Consider the following 21,843-nt stretch of genomic DNA (forward strand, 5'->3'; position numbering starts at 1 on the left):
TCCATTTATTCGTCCAAGCATTTTGTTTTTCTAATTAGGGTTGAGGTTTTTGCTGGAAACTGTTCCATCTGACTTTCAAGCGGACCTCAGACAGAATTCGAACCCAGTACCTCTTGGCTGTGTCGCAGATGTGCTAACCACTAAAGTAATATACTGTACGTGTTTAAAAAAAAAACGTTCACATACATACATACCGTATTGGCCCGAATATAAAACGACCCAGATTATAAAACGACCCCCCCCCCCTCTATTTCAAGACTCAAGTTTGTAAAAAAACCTTTGTCTAGACCCCGAATGTAAGACAACCCCCCCCCCCCCTTTTCAGTTTTATTTCAATGAAAACCTCGTCTTATATTCGGGCCAATACGGTATTTAGAGTGTTGTGGTTCTGAAATGCTGTTGTCATATAATCGAATGCTCTAAATGATAGCAGCTGCTCGTCTTGATCGGTCAGTTTGTATTTTTCATTGAGAAAAGCATTTGACGTGCAGGATTAGCGAGGTAACTTTCAGGGGCTCCCTCAACAGCTGCAAATAGGCCCTCCAGACTTGGCGGATTACCGAGTCGGGGTGTTCCGGAGCGGCTATTAATACGAGAACGGACGGAAGAGTCTGTGTTGCTGCTACCAGAGGTCCAAATTTGGGCCCTGTGTTCTATCCCTGAGGGCTTCCAGTGAATCAGCTGAAGTCACTCATTCCAGGCGCCGTGTTCAGGGTCTCTCTTTAGTGAGTCCTTTCTACCAACGTCATGAAAGTGCTCCCCCAGTCCAGCGTGTGAGTCAGTCACAGAAGTACAACGCCCCCGCTCGCTCCTCCACAAATCCCCATTAGACCACATCAGACATAATTCTGCTCAATGAGGTCATCATACAAACATGGAATGACTTCAAATCTTCCACACAGATGAACTCGTCACCAGCCAATCGCAGGGCACATATACCCTTCACACCTATGGACAATTTGGAAAGAAACTAGAGTACCCGGAGGAACCCCCACGCAGGCACGGGGAGAACATGCAAACTCAACACAGAAAGGCTGAAGCCGGAATCGAACCCTGCGCCTCTAAACTGTGAGGAGGACGTTCTAACCAGTACAGAAATGTATTTATTAATATTTTCGAATTAAGGGTTAACTTCAACAACATGTTCTCAAATGTCATTGTTATAAATTACGATCCACGTATTGCACAATATTTTCTAAAGAATTGCTGCCCCCAAATTGATTTAGGGTCACGTAAAGATACCTCTGATCAAAATGATCAGTTGTTAGACTTGTGTCGGGTTATATTTACTCTTGTGTCTCAAAGTGTGATCAAAAGGAGTATTGTGAAACTAGTTAATCATCGTCCGATCTCTGATAGGTATACCGCAAAAGTGCGAATGGGAGCACAGAGGTAAACAATGATTAGTGGATGGACTGTGAAAAGTAAGTTTTCTTCTCGCAGGGAATCACAGGCTCCTCCTCTCGCTCATCCAAACTTTTGCTTCCCGGCTGTGGGAACTCCCTGCTGTAAGTTTGATTAGAGAAAGACAAGGAGGCGTGGGTCTTGGAGCGCAGTCGTGAAGAGGCGTGGGTCTGGATTGCGCACAAGAGCTGACGGTGCGTTCATGAGCGCACTCACCCTGTGGTTTGCTTGGATCCAAGTCAAGGGGATGCAATTGTAACTTCGCTTTTGTTTTTAGTTGACTCGAAAAGACATTTTCGAGAAGAGTGCAAGACGTGCACCAATTTTGCAAATCCCCCCCCTCCCACTTTCCGTCAAAATGTTCCCGGGGCGAGTACGCTCAAAGACGCCGGGGACGAGTGCTCTAGTGGCCCGCTCGCTGCCATGCCTCGCCGGGCTTCTGTTCGCTTTTCTTCTTGGATGTGGAGCCTTCAACCTGGACGTGGAAAATCCGTCTGTTTACAGTGGGGACAATGGAAGCTACTTTGGATACGCGGTCGACTTTTATTTGCCTGACTCCGCCAGGTGAGTTTAGAAAAGACCACCACACATCTATCAATGTATGATTATTATGACCCTAATTTGTATGCCCACCCCCCTTGAAAATCTCAAATAACTCAACAAAATGTAATCCACTTAGAAATCCTATTGTTCCCTCATACTGCCACTCATCCCCTTTTTAAGTGTGCATAGCGCTCCTGGATGTGATGTTCTCCAGCTCAGCTGATCCCTCTATTGGAATTCTTCCAGCTTGTGTACTGTAGTGGCGAGTAGACTTTACGCAGATTTGATCAGTTGGATCGAATCGGCATTTTTATGCATAATTGGTGATCAGTTTTAATCTTGACATGACTTTTCTTTTTAATAATTCCCCCAAATTATGGGTTTAATTGTTATTTTTCCCCATTGCATTTCAATGGGCCTTAATTATACATACAATTATATGTTTTGATTATATATACTATATGATATACCGACAGAGATTCTATGGTCTATTTTTTTTAGTAGGTGTTGGAAATGTTAAGTAGGAAGGAATGGCTCAGATATGCTGACTGGTGCTTTTTGTTGGGTGTGCTTCTCTGCTAGTAAAGTTAAATGAGCCTTGGATGAAAACTCCTGCAATTGTAATCATCATTAGCCACCAAAATGTTACACTCAGGATTCAAGAATAATCTGACTTCCTGCGTGAAAGTGTCTAACAGCTCATTTTCTCCTTCCTCAACCTCCCCATTCTACCCAGACATGAGTTCGACCCCCCCCCAGTCTTCCACCATCATCCCACCGCTCATCTCCTAGTCCTTACCGGCTCTTTACGGGAAGATTTGATGATTTAGGACGAAAAACTTGCCTCACTGCAGCGTTTCCCCTCTCCCTCCACCTTCGTACGACCTCATAAACTGATGTCATCCGGCAGGGCTTTTTAATTCACCCACCCCTCAGACCTCCCCCCCTTCCCCACACACTCTGTCTGGCCTCCCCATCATCTCTCTTCACCTCATTAAGGATGAGGAGACGTCATCTTATTGATGATTGAACTTTTAATGCGGCGCGACGCTGCGCCTGAGGGGAAAGATGAAACAAAGAGCCTTAGTAGAGAGCTTACTCCAAAGTGAGTGAGCAGATTAGGGTATGTTTGTATGACAAGAAACTAGTACAAAATTGTAGGTTTTTACTGTGGGTTGCTTCATTTTTGGATGACCATTGTCTCATACTGTCTGAATAGAGGATACAAAAAAAAACCCTAATATGCATGCTAGGCTAATAGTTGGCACGCTCATTCCAGATGTGGACAATAACTGCGTAGGTAAAACCAGCTTTGCAATACACCTTGTTGATATTCTGTACATATCGCTAGTGACCCTCTTAAGTCGACTCTGTCAATGTAAAATGAAAAAAAAAAAAATCACAGCTGAACTTTGTAAAGATAAAATTTGTATTTAAATGTGATTATGCTTATGAGTTTTCTCTGCAAAGTTGTGTTCTTTACAAGCACATTCTTCGTGAAAATATCAGTTTGGTTGGGCAATTGCAGAGGACTGACTGACTGGCTCGCTCACTCCCTCACTCGCTCACTCCCTCACTCGCTCACTCCCTCACTCGCTCACTCCCTCACTCGCTCACTCCCTCACTCGCTCACTCACTATGTTGTCAATATAATTTGTAATGTATTTAGAAAAAGCATATTCTTTATCTGTAGATATGGTATCTATTGACAGAAATTAGGCAAATTTATAAGATTGTGGACCCCCGGACCTTACTTTGTATACGTCTAATCTCTATAATATGATGGTTGCAAGAGCTGCAAAGAAAAGCTACACTTTGATGGCAGGAAGTAATAAGTATGTTGAGCAGCACAAACACCCTAAATGCATGCTCCACCAATGTGGTTGTGGTTGTGATGTATCCTTCCACACTGAACACCTGTTAGGTTGTTTTTAAAGACAACCGTCTTCATGATAACATTTCATGAACTTTATCGTTGACACCTGATTTCAAATGTTTGCGTTCTCAGGCTTCCAAATATTCTCACCGATGGTGCATTTGCTTGACATGACTGTCGGTAGCATGTATTGAGCTCAAGTGACAGGCTCAATGTGATCGGTCATCTCTCTTTCTACGTTCCCTGAGGTTGACCGGCGACCAAAATTCACACTTAAAAATCGGTATGTGTAGAACCTCGTGTGAAAGAAAAGAATTTTGCAACAATCAAGAAAAGCGCAGTTGCCTAACTTGCCGAATTGCGAAATCTTACCAGTGCAGTGGAGACAGCAAGTGGGGGAGTCGCAGGAATCCCTAGCCGGGGGTCATGCGAAGGTTACGTGCGGAGGAGTCGCTCCCTGTCGGGATGAGTTGAACGACTCTGGCTCCAACCTTGGCAATAAAAATATGTCTGTGTTTGACAAATTGCCAGATGTGTGTGTCCAAATGTGTGTGTTGTGGTTGGAGTCTCCGCCACATCCATAAATGGGACGCCAGGCTTGCAAACACAAAGGCGTACTTTCTCCCACTTTGAGCCTGACAAAAGGTTTATGTATGTAGTGCTTGTCATGCCCTCTGGCTTTACGTAATAAAATTAAACTGGGAGGCTGGCAGGCGGCCCACCAAAGAAGAAGGCCTCGGTATTAAGTCTGGAGGATGGGAAGCCGGAGTTGGCAAACGAGTCACCGACAAAAGTATTGGGACGCATTTCATCCTTATATGGTCCCCCGGCCTCACATCTTGTTTACTCGTCAATCCTTTGGAAGACTTCTTGCAAGATGTATAAGTGTATTGTTCAGAGTCTTGCTCTGTTTGTGAGGTCAAAAGCCACTGATGATGGAAAGTAAAGTGAGAAGCAAAAGTTTATAAACAAAGGACTATAGTGTAACCCAAACTACGTAGCAGTATGTAGTAGAACTACATTTGTGACTGACTCGGATTGTGACTGACATGGATTCGGGAGTGCATCTTACTGAGATGTTAGTCGCCGGGGTGCGGAGGTCAAGGGCTGTTATAATAAGAAATAACAGACTTGGCTGGGAGTGTATGAAAACTGATCCTGCGTTTACACAAGACTAGGGTTGTGCACAAATCTGTAGTGATTCAAATTGGGATTCGAGTGGGTGATCGGTGAATCTGAATTTCAGGACTTGAGTCAGAATGAATCTAAGCTAATGAGCATTAAATTAAGCAGTTAAGCACTACTGTCAATCAAGCCCATGTCAGCAGTGATTCAATACCTCTCATTACTTTGCTGCCGGCCTCTCACCAATGGAGGGAGTTTGCCAATTTGACCTGGAGAGACGGCTCCCCAGCTAGCAAGCTGAGCGATCACATGGTTACAACAAACAGTTTCTGAACAAGTTTTATTTATCAGGTGAATTAACCAAAAACCTGCCCGGCAAGCACATTACATGTTTATAGTCTTGTTTTGAGTGCTCTTTTAGATGTTTTAACAACCTTTTTAATGGTATTGGGTCATGTAAATAGTCTCACTTCCACGTCACCAATGTCTGACCAAAACATATCGAGGTCATCGCTTTCACCCGGTCCCCCTTTGCCAAATTTGACCTTTGCAGACAGATCTCGCTAAGCTAATATTGACGGAAGACCAAGGTCCATTTAGTTCACTAAAATGGCAATGTTGTCCTTTTCTACAAGGGTGAGCTTCCTCGCAAACCTGATTGCTATCATTGCCGTATTTTGTACGAGTGTGTTTCCAAACTATACCTGCTTACGCTTAATACGCACACACACACGTGTGCACACACACAATGGGTGCTTTGTCTTTACTGCCTTCAGTTGGAGGCAAATTTTCAGCGTGACTTTTTCTTCCTTAAGTCAATGCTGGAACTGTGCTTAAAATGTCAAGCTTTGCCACAACGCTGTTCGATACCGCCAAAGATGTGACTGCTGGCACACTGCAGAGTTTGTTCCAAACACAAAGCGCCTGTGTCATTTCGCATGGTATGAACTAGGGGAAAAGAAGTCTTGTCGATAGAGTGAGCCTGTGTTTGAGTACGGTGACGCTGTGCGATTACAAAAAAAAAAAACACCCAAAAAAATGTTTTAAAGGTCTGCCATCACATTTGAGTTTGGAAATGCCCCTGGGACGTCATGTCTGGGAGTTGCCTGCTCGTCAGGAGGGCCGACTCGACTCATACGGCACATTGCCAGCACCAAGAGCCTGACCCCCAGACACCCCCCCCCCCAATGAGTCACTCATCAGTGATGGTAATCTGATATGGGCTGTCCTATATTTAGCATTCAAATGGCACGGTCATAGTTTGGCCATATTTGACATGGAGATGAGCCACTGTGGCCATTACTGTGAATGTTTGTGTGTACTGGAGGGTGTTTCAACAGCTGCTTTCCCCCGCCCCCACCTTATTTAATACAACAGCCTCTCTATGCTTAGGTGAGACGACTCGGACCCCCTGACGTGGTCATTGTAGTGAGGTGTGAACTACCAGCACTGCAGGAGGACTTTAGGGGCCTGTGAAAGAATTGGTGCTAGGGGGGTATCTTATAGGGGTGGGGGCAGGCACTTTGCTGTACATTCACTGGCAACCTCACAAATCATTGCAATGTTTTTCCTCTCATTGCTTATTAACACAGTCGCCGGTTTTCCAAAAGCAGCTGCCAGGTTTAATGCACAACTACGGCAAGGTCACAGTTTTGTGTGTGTGTGTAATGGCTACAAAACGTCCGCGCAACTAATGGTACTAGCAACTTTGTCATATAAAACAAATAGCCCAAATGACATATTAGATGCTCTAGACCTGTAACGAAATATATAAGCAACGCTGGCGGATGACCTGCTCGCAGTCTTGCAGCCACATTTGGTATGACATGTATGGTATTTGTTTTGCTAAGTGGTGAGAGGTGAGAACAGATGTTCTACCAGCTTCTACTTTCCAGTCTAAACCTATTGTGAGAAAATTTGGCATGTGTTATTGGTACTGGTTCCATTAGCTGCAATGAATAGTTTGTTAACCACTGTGGTGTGTGTTAGCTCAACTATTAAGTATTTTATTTGGTATGATTTGCAGACGCACTGTTTATGTGTCCCAAAAGTGTAGTAAGGTGGAACCTTGCTATTCACGAGACATTGGGGGCCGAGCTCAAGAACAAATGTTCCCCTTAAGTAGATCACGTGACGTGGGTCAAATGAAAGAAATTGGGAGATATAAAAATACTTTAACAATTGTTTCCTATGGCGTGTATATTATGTAAATGCAATCAAAAATCGAATAAAGTAGTAAACTGTGCTACTTACAATGTGTAGCATTTAGCAGAAATAAATCAAATTCAAACCACTCTTTTCCTGAAACATGATCCCATCATTCCAAATGTTCATATGTAGTAATAGTACGTTGCTCAAAAATTACGGTTATGTTGCAATTCCTATGTTAGCCAATGATCAGATGACTGCAAACGGAGGAAGATAAGTTACAGACATTAATTTTGCTGACGCTGCTGTTCTGGTGGGAAACTCCGCTGATTCGTAGGCTGCTGGGGTGACATTACAGTTATTGCTAAAATAATTATCTAACACAGCCATTTTTAGATTTATATCATGCCCAGTGTAGCGTAGACAGTACCTTCCCATGAAAATAAAAATAATTCAGACTATTCTTTGCCGTGGATCCGCAAATGGGCACATTTATGGACGTCTAACAGGGAATATGTGGGTTCCACTGCAATGTTATGATGCTTTGACTCTTTCCAAACCACAGAATAGAGAGGAAATGATTTTGTGTGGATAGTAAGATCAGCTCTATCCGTGACGCACTGGGCTGTTTATCTAATCAAGATGTCAGGCGTGTGCCTCAGATCTGTCGTGATGTCCAAAATTGTAAAAGAAGATTTCCAACTTGTCGTTTATCGGCAATTCGCAAGTCAATCTGACAGAAGCGAAACGTGGTTTGTGCGAAGCACAGTGGACTCTCTGTAGTCTGTACACGCCATCCCGCCAGACACTGCTACTCTCATCAGCTGCAATGTGTGTGTGTGTGTGTGGGTGTGTGTGTCCGTGCGAGCCCATGTGTCTCCATATGGAAGCGTGAGGACTTGAGCAGCTTCCGTCTGGCCTCTACTCTGAGAGGACTCGAGACATTCGTCTGACTGCACAGGCTGAAGCTCGCGTATCTGCCACTTGGCTACAAAAAGAAAACGTGCATGTAGCGTACAAAGTTGAATCAATCCCATTTTGTTTTCAACTGCTTAGAAGTTACTTGCATGAAGTATGCTCATACTGTAATAGACTAAAATGCTCTCCGTTGGGTTGCATTGATGGCTCACTGAGAGCATTCTTAAGTCTACTTAACAAGTTTTGACTCCAAATGGCACAAATGTGTTTTCTTCTCTTACAGTGATGGTTAAGGCTGATGTCAGCATCCTAGCTGGGTGGGAGACAATTATATTTTTTGAGGGGAGTGAGGCAATGCTATGGACCACTTCAGTTCACCACAGTTTTTGCAAGGGCAACTGCTTGTGTGTGTGTGTCTGTGTGTGTGTGTGTGTTTGTGTGTGTGTTAAAGACAGTGTAAGTTACTAATTAATTTAAGAGAAGCTACGCAGTCAACAATGGAGGACATCTTTCTGTTTGACGTGTCTAAAACAAGAGGAACATTTCTTTTTCCAGGCTTTTAAAATATTTCTTACTCTTCCTTGATAGCAATGCTTTACTGTCCCAAAATTGTGACCCATCTATAACACTAACTACTGTCCTTGCACGCACACACCTTCGTCTGAATTTTTTTTTCTTCTCTCTAGCTAATGGCTGTCATAAAAACACACAGCCATAAAACAACGCTAAGATACTGAGACAAAAGCGCAATCCCGTCCGTCTCTCTCGGTCTAGACCTGCCACCTCCATCTATCCGTGGGTCAGGTCACTGGCCCCCAGCGGGTGCCGCATATTTGCATAGCTCGAGAACTGTGGCGACGCCCCTCACTTGCACCAAAGGAATTTGTCATGCAGACAGAGCTATATTAAATGCTAATCATACCAAAGCTCTACTTGTTGACAACAATAGATAATTGAAGGAATAGGAAAGGGGTGGGAACACCCTGTGAGCTCTACTGATCCCCCCAGAAGATATCAGGTCATTAAATGTTAAATCCGCATTCACTGTAAAGTACTTTTTGATGACTATCATGATGTACTAAATGGTTGCTTGTGTTAAATTCCTACTTAGTGTTGATTAAAGCTGCTTGCTTTTTCTTTTGGATGACTATCATGTTGTGCTAAATGAATGCTTGCGTCAAATTCCTTCTTAGTGCTGATTAAAGCTGCTCGCTTTTTCTGATATTCTTATTTCGAAAAGCTGCTCAGTCACGTTTTTTAGACGATAGATGATATCAATAAAAGTGGTTTAATTGAACTTACAGTATGCTGCCTTTTTACTCAAAACAGATGAGGACAAGGGGTTATGTGTGTGTTCGTTTTAGTTTACAATTTTGTTAGGTAGCTGGATTAGCAGGAAACCTACTTTACAGATTTCCATAAAACTTTTTATTGAGGAAAAAGTACTGCATACATTTTGAGTGCTCATATGAATCCAAGATTTTTTTTCATTTGTTCTCAAGGTGCTTAGGGAGGACCTCAGAGAAAATAAATCCATTTACTACTCCCTTTAGTTTTTGTTTTCACCACTTATATTGTGTCTCTAACATTTTGGATTTTATGGACCACCACAGTCTGGACTGGTAGAAGTCAGACACAGGGCACCTATAGAGAAGAAACACCATTGACACTCACATATATGTTGTTGCTTTAGATTGCGTTAAATGACGAGCTAAGGAACACAACATTTATTGTTTCTTTTCATGCATGCATTTTTAAGAAATATTAATTCTACAAGAATAAGGGAGGTGGGTATCTCTGAAGCCTTGGAGGTGAGCCTCTTCTGCAAAGTAGTCTCCAGCAAACCTTGAACAGATGTGTGTGATTTGAATTTATACCCCATATTGGTGTGTGAGTTCGGATGACAACAAAGTCGCTCTCCAGGAAGTGCCTGTGAAGTAGATTATTTCACAGGTGCTGAGGTCATCATAAATAATACAATTTTGACTGATGGGTTTCCTTGTATCCTTTTTTTTTTTGTCAAGTGTGACTTTAAACTCCATGATATGAGACACACAGAGGTTCCCCATTGGGACTGATCTGTCAAGATTACGAGGTCACTCTTGCATGAGGAGGAAGCCTCCAGGGCGGCCAGAATGCCACGATTGGTCAAAAAAACGTAAATGCTGCTGGTGCACATGTGGAAGATCGGAGGCAGGAAAGGGTGCACTTTTTTTTTTCTCCTGAAATTGTTTGCCCTCAGCATTCCCATGCCTGCCACTTCAATGTTGGTGATGCTTGTCAGGTCAAGTGATCCACATTGAGCTAATGGCTGTGGCAAGTGGACATTATCATATGTTAACGTGCTAATTCTAAAACAAAAGACTTTCTTCTTGTGACCTGTTGACATTTATTGCATAAAGTGTGAGCGATATTGTTTTTGTTCTTTCTTTGTTGATGCAAAAACGACTCAACCGATTTTTCAGAAAACTGATCTCTATCAATATTTTCTTCCTAATTGATCAAATGCCTATCCGAAATGTTGCGGTTCAATCGTCCCATGCGTAGCATACTAATAATTAGATTGCAGAAGACCCAGAAAAGTATTTGCTGGTCTTTTAGCCCTTCATTCATGTCAGTATGTTACAGCTGGGGAAACAAGAGCATGACTCCACTTAGCCTGTCTGTCCTTTTTTTTTTTTTTCTGTCCACAATTCCCCACTGGGCGCAATGTTTTCTCCTTGTGAGTCTGATTTCACACCAACCAGTATGAGTCAGGGAGAGTCGCATTTGAGAGCCACAGGGAGTGATGAAATAAGTCTGCTTAGTTTACAAAATAGTAAACTCCGGTTTTTATACTCCATCGGTTGTCGAAAATGGATTTTGAAAACCACAGCAACCATATTGTCCTTAAACTCAACCACATCCTCCCTTGTGGTCTCCCAAGCCATGACCGCTAACATTCTACAACTTGCTGTGTATACAGTAAGTTTTGTTGTTTCACTGCGATAAAATGACATAGCAGTTAAACTGCACGCTGCAACTCTTTGACAACAATGACAAAGTTCATTTTCATTCTCGTAGCTGAGGAAACACGTTTGGTAAGTAACTGTATGACGTCCATTTCTGATTACTACTAATTACCTAAGAAAAGCAGTGATTAAGGGTTCTAAAAATCTACGAAGCATAGGACTTCGAAGTCAAGATTATAAAGATGCTGTGCAGTCTTGACAAACATTTTGATGAATGTCCTTCCACTGTGTGCCGTATAGTGCCAGCGTGGTGGTGGGCGCTCCCAAAGCTCACACCGAGCAAATCGACATTGTTGAGGGAGGCTCCGTCTCCTACTGTCCCTGGAGCCTTGGCCAAACCAATTGCCACACTATCGAGTTTGACACAGAAGGTAAGTGTCGTGACTGACGTGCAATTGAGATTAGATCGAGTAGAATAAAACGAAATAGTTCGAATTTGCATTTTATTTTGTACCACGCTCAAAGGGAATAAACACTCATTATGCTTACATGACAAATCAGATTATTGGGTTAGTCTAACCAAAAGTGGAATTGTGAACCATCTAATTACTGTAGTTAAAGTTAAATCCAGACACATTGTATTACTCATACTCTGCTAAGTGGATAGTATGGTAGTGATTTGCACATCTGCTTCATAGTCAAATGTTCTGGGTTCAAATCTTTTTTTTTCCTATGTGGAGTTTGTTTGAGCTGACAGCACTGAGCACCAACATCTTGACCTGCCTTTGTGTAGACTTGAGCTTTGTTGAAGGGAAAGACTCCTCCTTCAGCACCAGGTTGTGGTCGGCCTCATTTTTTTCCGCGCCGCTCGATTCTTATCGGTTATGTCAGTTCCTGACAAGTAATTTTTATCCTGTTTATGTCTGGGAAAAGCTAATTGGCTGTAGAGGAACAGCTTTTGAAGGATGCTCTTTGCTTCCTTCCCCCAAGTCATGTTTAGGAAGGTTTAGAGAGATAAGAAACGAATCAACAAATAAGACAAAACCGTGTTTGCGGGGCCTGTGAACATGATACGGGGAATCTTGACAAAAGGCCTGCAGGTGAGCTGAAGGGATGACATAAGGTGATCGAATGAATGGACTTCTCCTTTGGGCAGCTGATAGAAGACCCGGAAGGCTTTTTTTGCTCAAAGACAACACAGTAGACTGACGACAGGAAGAATCAGAAGAAACACAAACTCCTTAGCAGTTATTTTCCAAGTCTGAGACCGCCGTTCAAATAGACTTTATAGTCTGTCGTGAACAATCGGCGTAATATTCCAGTAAGTGTTTCACAAGATCATTTGACGACACTTGGCTCTTGAGACTTTTTGCACTATTTTTTTCCTCCTGTGTTAAATGTTGGACAGCCATGGTGTTATATGGCCGCAGGCCATCCTGAGCGATGTCATCGCAAGGTCTAATGGCGAATGCGAGTCGACCCTCTCGTCAGGGGTAATCTGGGGGCGAACGCGCTCGTTACCGTGACCTGAGCCCGTTCCGACATGCAGAGCTGCGCTCCAGTGGCGGAATTCTGAAAACATCTGCACGCAACTCTGCGCCAAGCAGCTGTTGCATGGATGACATTTAGTGTTGCAATTCTTTTACTGTCGCTGTGACCGAGCATTGTATGCCAGCTTCAACAATCCAAGAGGTGATCCACAAGTCTGACAGCGGGTGCTCCTAGTCATTATTTGCATGAGTTTTTTGAAAGGATGGTTAAATATGATGTGGTTTTGGCAGGTGCACAACTTGTAGTCTTAGTTTAAGGGTCACTGATTTCACTGGTCAATTAATTTCTATTATTTATTTTTTTTCAATCAGAGATACAGGTAGACTTTTCTGGATTTTTTTTGTTTGCACTGATTCCAAATTTGCCCTAGTTATTTTTTCTCTAACACATCAGGTTTTCATGAAAATGATAACATAACACCGTATATGTTATATATTAATATTTAGTAAGAGTAGCTTCAGCAACTGGTGGAATTTTTTTCGGGAAATGTTGAAGCTATAAATTTCAATGCTTGGTAAAATCCATATTGCGTGAGCTTTCATAGGTCAAAGTTAAAACACGAAATGAAAATATCCACAAAACGTGTCACATAAAGCAAACTAGTTAAAAGGAACTCAACAGCATCCCCGCTGGTCACAGCAGAGTACTGCATGCCGTTTTACCTCAAACGCTTTGATACAATCAGGTATCAGTTGAACAGAACTAGTCTATTAATTGAGTCTTATGTCCAATGTAAAAAAAAACCAAAAAGTGCTCTGACATTTTTGTGTGTCAGTGATGGTATCTAAACGCTTGGTGAGTTTGAGCTCTAACCCACAGGCCATCGACCGACTTAATTAGCCCAACTAATTGGGTCAAAGTGTCCCCCTCCCATCCACTTCCTCTCCCTTTGAGATAAGAGCCTGACTATGGTTGGGAGAGGAGGTGTGGAGGGCCAGGGCACCAAGGAGCCTGCGAGAGGATCCCATTCAGGATGGGAGGGAAGGAAGAGGACTAGGGGGAGCAGCCCCGCCAAACACAGGGCATGTGATGAGTGAATTTGACCATTAGTCTTCTAACCCACTCACACACACAAACACACTCACACAGTCAAAGGCAGCACATCCGTCTAATGGTGTGTGCATTTACTGGCGCACCCCCACACAGCAGGTCCTGTCCCGGGAGAAGCCCGGTCGGGCACAAAGCAGCCCCCCAGAAGTCACATGTCATGTTTTGAATGGCCTGTTTCCACGCTATCGCCCTTTGGAATGTCTATTCCACGTGACTCCATTTTACCGCCCGCCTCAAGACAAACATAACCTTTCATTGCTGGTTACAGTGACACTAGTTCCTGCTCAAATTAGCCTGATGAAATGGAAGGCTTCTATAAAAGTCATTTAGCCCCACAATTCAAAACACGCATCTCTCACCTCCCCCTTCCTTCATGTTCGGTAATGGTGATGTATTAATGTGTCCCCTCTGTGAGTAATGACAGTAATGAGCTCAAATCCATTAGGCAAGCCCGAGCATTTACATCTTTGGCTATTAGGTCCATTCTAAGTAGAAAATCAATCATGTGTTGTTCTCATCTCAATGATGATTTATCACAAGTTATGAATTATCAGAAGTATCTCAATATCTTTATTTTCCCATGGATGCAATCTCATGGATTACATCGACATTAGATAATGCACATTTTCCTCACAATTATTATCATTGGCAAACAAACAAACATTGAATGGATTGTCATCGGAGAAAACAAAATTATGCTGATGCTTCTTTCTTTGTGTCAACAAATAATTATGGTACGCAATACTGTCCCCAAGTGGACTGGAGGTACAACAGCATGTGCTAGATGTTGCCTAGCGTACATTTTAGGGATGGGTGGCCAAACTGGACTTGGAAATCTCTTTGTGTTCATGTCAGGAAAAAAAAGGAGAACTAATATGCAACACTTTGTTGTGTTGGTTGTCTTGGTAACAGGAACTAAAGATACACAGCCTCTTACGCTCCATGTTTTCTTTGAGTTATCCATGCTGATACCTGTGAGTTATGAAAATACGGTGGTGTGTTCTTAATGACTCCAACAAATAGATATTACCTGAAGTAACATACTTGCAAAGAGCCCTTTGAAGACTTGCTCTTGTTCCTCAATTGCTTACTTCAAACTGATTCACCTCGGGAAACCTAAACAGTCATGAGAAAAAGCTGCAGAGGGTGTATTAAATGAATATTGGATTAAATGAATATTGTTTTGCTCAAGATTATGATGGGGATCCTCTAGGGAAAGTCAGTGTAGGAAACGGAATTGTGCATTTATTTGGAACGGACATGGAACTGAAGTGGACGTGGAAACGGAGAGCTTGAGGCAAAAGTGTGTTGAAACAAAGAATGATGACCACGTTGCTATGAGGGCTTTGGTCCAAAGAGTGATTATTTTGCTTGGACCAAAATCTTTGTGCTGTTCCACATGGAGGATGGAACAGAACTCCACTTTTGGATTGCTAAGTGGGCTGACAACATGCTTTGCTCACATCCGTTCACGTCATGACCATCATCTTCCTTCTCAGAACTGGCAACACCCTTGTGAGAGTCGGTTCTTCCCTCTGTAATCGATTTTGTTTGCATTGCTTTGTTGCTTCGGCACAGATGAAGCATCTGTCTGCCAATGAATTTGCAAAGTTTAAACCTGACCCCAGCGGCCATCTGTCATCTCTCGCTTGCTTGCTGGTAGAGTGTCGAAGTGGCGGATCAGCGGCCAGGTGGTCAAACGTGGCCAAGGGTCAATGAGGTTAAGCTCAGACAGACCGGTTTGAATTTGGTCAGACACTCTGGATGCCGCACATTAGCCTTAAGGAATTTGTCACCCTCGTCATAATTGTTTATTTTCGCCCAAAGGCTGTTTGAAAATATTTATTTATTTTATATTATTGTCATCTGTGTCACTTTGTGTGAAGACCAAATTTTTTGAAGCAAGGTCAGCTTTTAGGTATGTGCTAATTGGGCTAACTAACAGAGTCTCTGAGAAAACAAAAATCTTAGGAGTGTTGGATTATTATTTTTTTCTTTTTCATATTTTACATTTACAACTTGTGGTCTTGGTGTCAATAAAATCTCGTGTGTCTGTCACAGGTGCTCGTGTCGTCCTTATCAACAACACGGAACATCAGATCGAGTTCAAGTCGCACCAATGGTTCGGCGCCACGGTGCGTTCCCACGGTGACACGATTCTGGTAAGTCGATCCTGGCAAAATATTGCTGCATAAATGAGCCCACCATAAAGCTAGAGCACATGCAGTGAAGTTCCCCTAACTGCATTCCCAAACTTGCTTCCCAATCAAACATGAGTGGAACATTCAATGAACCCAACCCCCCAACGCCCAACCAATGATGTCAGAGTATGGCCGCCAGTCATCTGGTCCAGCAAGGGTCATGACCTGGGTTGGCTTTTGTGGTTACCCTGCTCCAGATGCACTGACATCCTCAACAGGCGTCCCCCTCTTAGATCACTGTTGTAGCAACTGGAAAAACATTACCCACCTAAAAAATCTTCTCCAGTCCACCACCCCATCTCTTCCATACTGACCCCATTTTTTCTTTCTTACAGGCCTGCGCACCTCTCTACTCGTGGCGGACAGAAAAGGACATACCTCGCTCAGACGCCACTGGGACCTGCTACCTCTCCGTTCAGAATTTTACCAAATTTGTGGAGTATGCACCTTGTCGAACAGGTGACTGTCACCATTGTCTTAGCTTGACAAAAGTTTTAGCAAACACAAGTGTTTGCAAAGTGTGTAGCAAACAGAGTGACCCAAACCCAATATCATTTTATTATTGATGCATCATCTCGATTCCTCATATTGTGATGGATCTGTCATGTCTGTAGAAATCAGCGATGAGGGAGGACAAGGCTACTGCCAAGGAGGATTCAGTGCTGACTTCACCACGGTAACCACCTCGTTTAGGACCAAGATTTTTCCATTTCATTTGTCAGTGGAGTAACGCCTAATGTATTTTTTTTATCTTTCAGGACGGTCGAGTGGTGTTGGGTGGGCCAGGCAGCTACTTCTGGCAAGGTAGGCTTTGAATGCAATTCTGCTTTTTTTGTTTAAAAATAAATAAATAGAAAAAAGATATACCGTATTTCCCGGACTATAAGGCGCACCTTCAATGAATGGCCCATTTTAAAACTTTGTCCTTATATAAGGTGCACCGGACTATAAGGCGCACCATAAATGCATCATGTCAGATTTTTAATCCAAATCAAATCATTCTCCATTTTATCTTTTTTTATTTCAACTTCAGACGCAACAAATTACTTTATAATCACAAAATAATGATCCATGATTCATAGTCTTCAGCGGGCCACTTATGATTGATTTCATGACACAATGCTTCGGGCCAGTTTAGATTTAGGAATTTGGTCCATATATAAGGCGCACCGGACTATAAGGCGCACTGTCGGCTTTTGAGAAAATTTTAGGTTTTTAGGTGCACCTTATAGTCTGGAAAATACGGTATATGTTCATAGCCAACTGGTTTTCACGTTTTGTCATACCTCAGGTCAGGTGATCTCGGCAGATAAAGAGGACATTATCAAGGCCTACTACCCGGGCTACTTTATGCAATCTGTGGGCAGTCAAATCCAGACAAAACAGGTCCAGGCTAAACATGATGACAGCTACCAAGGTAACACCATTTTTCTTCCTCCTCACCCTTGTTTATTAATACTCCAAGAAATTTCACTTTCATTTTTATGCCCTATAAGGTTATTCGGTGGCTGTGGGGGAGTTCAGTGGAGATCAAGTTGAAGGTAAAGTCAATTAAATGTTTACAACCAGGCCAGTAGTTGCGACGAATACAATTGCAGTAGACGAGAGAGAACATGAAACTAAGCCACCCCGAATATGTTTTTGGCCCGAGTTGCGTTCTGCTAGATTTCTTCCTTCTGTAAATCTCGGCTTTATTTCCCTCAGATTTTGTGGCTGGCGTTCCAAAAGGAGTCATGCTTTATGGTTTGGTAAGAACGTGCTCTATTTTGACTCTCTTTTTTGGTGCTCGGAGCCTGTGTGGATTTTAAGACTAATGGTGTAAAATATAAAGGGGGGTGGGGGGAGAAAATGCTTTTGTAAAAGTCAATTTAAAAGGGGCATGTTTGACTGCTGTGTTGCAGGTCTCCATTCTCAATGGAACAGACTTGAAGATGATGATTAACTACACAGGCGAGCAGGTGAATCCAAATTTTCAGTGAAGCTCATTTGTTGATTGAAGTGGCAAATCGGAAAAATAAATAAACTAATAGCAAAATCTTCTTAATGTTCAGTCTGAATTTTATGACATTGAGACAAACCAATTGCTGTCTGTGTTCCCAGATGGGATCGTATTTTGGCTATGCAGTGGCCACCACTGACATCAACAGTGATGGGTGAGTTTTCTCTCACCCAAAAATAACCATCGGCACCTAATTGGAGGCCAACACCTCTGACGTCAAAGTGTCTCAACCTGAGTGAGTCCCTTTTTTTGTCTGCAGGATGGTCGACCTGCTGGTGGGCGCCCCCATGTTCATGACGCGAGGCTCTGACAGCCGTCTGGAAGAAATGGGCCGAGTCTACGTATACCTGCAGCGGGCTCCCTTGAACCTGGAACTCGGGCCGCTTCATCTGACAGGCACTCAGGTGTTTGGCAGATTCGGCAGCACCATTGCAGCCTTGGGTGATTTGAACCAGGATGGATTCAATGGTGGGAGCAGGCAACCAATCGTGTTGCGGAACGGTACGATCTGCTACCATTCAAAACACAAATGGCATCCTTGGCAGATGTGGCTGTGAGCAGTCCATTTGGTGGAGAGGAGCAGCAGGGCTTGGTCTACATCTTCAACGGCTTCCCCCAAGGTCTCAGAGAGAAGCCATCCCAGGTGATTGCGGGCCAGTGGGCAGCAGGTTCCATTCCCGCCAGTTTTGGCTTCGCTCTCAGAGGAGCCAAGGATCTGGATAGGAATGGTTACCCAGGTCAGTGATGTTAAAAAAAAAACTGTGTGCATATCATGCCTTTACATGCTTTCTCATCATTTTCTCCTCATCTTCTCAGATCTTATTGTTGGTGCCTTTGGAGTTGATAAGGCCGTTCTCTACAGGTTTGTTCTTTAAAATGATTGAAATGATTCATAATGATTGAGTTTTCCTGTTGTCAAATTCAAGCAGAAAAGTCTATGCATTTTTTTATGCTGTAATGTTTTTTAACATATGCGTGGTGGTCTCTCACAGATCCCGGCCCATCGTCAACACCAGCGCTTCGCTGACGGTGTACCCAACCATGATCAACCCTGAAGAGAAGAACTGCGTGATCACGAACGGGAACACAAGTATTTCCGTTTCTTGGTTAGTAACCAGAACTCGACTTCTGTAAACACTTGTTTCCTGCCTGATAAGGCATATGCACGCCGTCAGTGTTGCCCGAGCGCTGCTCTCATGTGACGCGTGTTTTTTTGTGTTGTGCATTTTTAAGCGACGTGATCAATAGCAGCATTGTTGGCCATTGTGGCTTCCTATAAATGTGCGCACTATTCCCTCTCCAGAAGAGAGGAAGCAGACGGCGGTGGCTGGATTTTTAACGCGCTTAAGACTCTGCTCATGTGTGTGCACCCCCTCGACCCCCACTTTATGAAGGAAACGTTTGTATACTCGTGTGTCTTGATTACACCGCCGCGTTGCTGTGGTGATGAAGAGTTTGCAGAGGGGATAATGGCAAGGAGAGTGAAAGAGGGGAGGGGCCTTTTCCTTGCAGTTGCTTTGAATGCGATATTGTTGGGTAGTGGAACACAGCTGGGAAACATCAGGACACGTAGACTCACAGTTGGGCTGGAGCATTCACACACAGGAGCTTGGATAAAGATATTAGTGCTCCTCAATAGAGGTCCTTGTACTTTGTCTCTTTCTGTTAGTTTTGGATAGGGCAAAGAAATAAAGGGGAGATTTAGAAGCAAGTCATTCATATATTAGATTTGAATACTTTGCAAATGGTGCAGATGATTGCGTGATAATATCAGGAATGAAGGATGCCATGATGTTTATCTAACTGAACAAAAAAAAAAACACAGAAAGGTTCTTAATGAAAAAAAATCAATTGATTCAATAGAGTCAGCAACACTATGATGGTTTTCTGCACTTTAAATGACTAAATTCGAGAAGACATGGCTCTTTAAGGACACTTGTTAAAAAATATGATTACTAGAAATACAAGACTGGGAAAATGACTCCAATTACACCACTTTGTCGATTTTATTGAATGAGACTTCTTTGCTATGAATTTAATCTTGTGGTTCTTTTGTCTCAAATGTAATTGACCAAACACTGCAATACAAGTTAAGAATATGAGCATCGGTTTGCTTATCAAATCATATTACGTACCTGGAAATGTCATTTACTCTAAGTAAACAGCAGGGGTTGCAAAACAGAGCCAGTTATCGCATACATCACCGTATCCTGTCCTGGTTTTTGCGGGTTTTAAAATGATTTGGTGGGGGTGGGCTGTCAAGACATCGGCAGCGTGTTTTGCGGTTGATGTCATGGGAGACGACTTCCATGGGTAACCTTTGGCCAGTCACTGCTGAAACTCGAGCGCTTGCCCAATTTCACCCTTCTTAATTTTGCTACTCGTTTTTACATGCATCAATTTATCAGCCCGGCCTGGTGAAAGCTGGCTTCCCAACATTCCCAGTCATCTTAGTCATTGCATTTGTTACATTACACTGAAATGGGAAACATGTAAGGAATGGACTGTGTGCTTTTTATTTACAATCAAACTTCTGTCCAACACAGCGTCAACTTGAGTTTCTGCATATCGGCTGATGGCAAGCACCTACCCGACGTTCTCGGTGAGACAACATTCCACATCTACTTTGTCGAAAAGTTGTTGTGATTTTTCACATCTGACAGTGAAAGTTTTGGCACATGATTTCTGGATTTCATTCCGTCAACTATTGTGATTTATACTGTAGGGCTTGAAGCCTGGGTCCAGATGTAGTGTTTTTTTTCTACAGAAATGGAGATCACCATTTATAAATAGATCAAATCATTTGAAATTTAAAATCATTATTTTCATGCATGGCAGATTTCGAAGTGGAGTTGCAGCTTGACAGTCAGAAGTTGAAGCAGAAAGGAGCGGTGAGACGAGCTCTTTTCCTGGATTCCCAGCAGCCTTTGCTGCAGAGGAACATACGTGTGCGCCACGGCGAGCGTGTGTGCAACAACACCAAGATCTACCTTAGGGTAGGTCCTCTTCCATAGCTATGTACTGTATAATAGTACCATTCCTTGCTCTATCCAGTCTGTTTTATTCAACCGCATATTCTTAAAAAATATTTGTGACTGCAGGATGAGAAGGAATTCAGGGATAAACTCTCCTCAATCTTGGTGGCGTTGAACTTCAGCCTGGATTCCAAAGCTGCTGCGGATCAGCACGGCCTGCGACCCATTCTCAACTATCAATCCCCCAACATGATTGTGCAAAAGGTACTTCAGACTACATAAAGTCTCATCTAACCACAAGTTCATGAATGAAATGAAGTAGCATATATGTACTGTACAGCATGCTGACATTTGAAGGCGCACTGGATTATAAGGCGCAGTCTCAATGAACCGCTCTCTTTTAACTAAGTCAAACTTTATTGTACAGCAATACAAAAAGACCACCTGATTATAAATCTCACAAAATTAAAGGGTTTTAATTGTGCCTCCAAATTCCAGCGCAAGGCATGTGATAACATGGGAACTACAGCCTCAACAATTATTTAATGACTATCATGAGGGAACGCCACTGCCAGAAAAAGATTCAAGTGATTTAAAAAGGGGATTTTAGTATGAAAATATGAAGAGATTACAACTTTCCGGTCTCGGGCTGTTAGATGCAAGATTTCCATCTACAGGAATGGATGAAACATGGATGAAATGTTTGACCTCTGGGAAGATTTTCTATGAGATGTGTGGAATGTGTCTGTGGGTATTGTTTTCCATTGGTGAGTTGCCTGATGTTGGACCCAAGAGACGGCCTGCTGGCCATTCGAGTTCTTCCTTAAGGTGTTTGATGGGCTGGTCCCACACCAAACTCATTGACGCATGCCTAGATGGACCCTGCTTTGTAGCTTTTGAGCACAATATTCCAGTTTGATTCACGTGTCTCTCGCTGTCATGTAGCTTCTCCTTGGCTGCTGCCTTCAACATATCAAAGCTTGTGGGCCTCTCACAGATGTGGGACGCTGCCAAGAGCCAAGACCTTGAGCTAAAGTATCAAACTTAAATCTGGCAGAGCTCCCTTTTAGGATAATCCTGAAATTCAACATACTCGTGTGTC

The 21,843-nt window shown here is 43.0% G+C and overlaps 1 protein-coding gene across 2 annotated transcripts in view; it reads left to right on the plus strand.

The window, feature by feature from the left end:
• The first annotated feature begins 1,510 nt into the window (after positions 1-1,510).
• itga5 (integrin, alpha 5 (fibronectin receptor, alpha polypeptide)) overlaps positions 1,511-21,843 on the plus strand; it is a 31,520-nt gene continuing 11,187 nt past the window's right edge. Inside the window, exons 1-19 of one of the 2 annotated variants that reach the window (XM_085922672.1) lie at positions 1,526-1,598; positions 1,682-1,968; positions 11,266-11,396; positions 15,628-15,728; positions 16,103-16,226; positions 16,382-16,443; positions 16,526-16,571; positions 17,059-17,184; positions 17,264-17,308; positions 17,472-17,515; positions 17,669-17,725; positions 17,868-17,920; positions 18,026-18,234; positions 18,312-18,503; positions 18,583-18,628; positions 18,759-18,872; positions 20,313-20,368; positions 20,605-20,762; positions 20,868-21,005. In XM_085922672.1, coding sequence (XP_085778798.1) covers positions 1,763-1,968; positions 11,266-11,396; positions 15,628-15,728; positions 16,103-16,226; positions 16,382-16,443; positions 16,526-16,571; positions 17,059-17,184; positions 17,264-17,308; positions 17,472-17,515; positions 17,669-17,725; positions 17,868-17,920; positions 18,026-18,234; positions 18,312-18,503; positions 18,583-18,628; positions 18,759-18,872; positions 20,313-20,368; positions 20,605-20,762; positions 20,868-21,005 — 1,908 coding nt within the window. In that variant the 5' untranslated portion in view covers positions 1,526-1,598; positions 1,682-1,762. Of the gene's footprint in view, positions 1,969-11,265; positions 11,397-15,627; positions 15,729-16,102; positions 16,227-16,381; positions 16,444-16,525; positions 16,572-17,058; positions 17,185-17,263; positions 17,309-17,471; positions 17,516-17,668; positions 17,726-17,867; positions 17,921-18,025; positions 18,235-18,311; positions 18,504-18,582; positions 18,629-18,758; positions 18,873-20,312; positions 20,369-20,604; positions 20,763-20,867; positions 21,006-21,843 lie in introns of both variants that reach the window. The other variant, XM_085922664.1, reaches the window with a different exon arrangement.

The sequence above is a fragment of the Syngnathus leptorhynchus genome, chromosome 1 (genome assembly GCF_054491065.1).
Source record: "Syngnathus leptorhynchus isolate UIUO chromosome 1, UIUO_Slep, whole genome shotgun sequence".
Taxonomy (NCBI): domain Eukaryota; kingdom Metazoa; phylum Chordata; class Actinopteri; order Syngnathiformes; family Syngnathidae; genus Syngnathus; species Syngnathus leptorhynchus.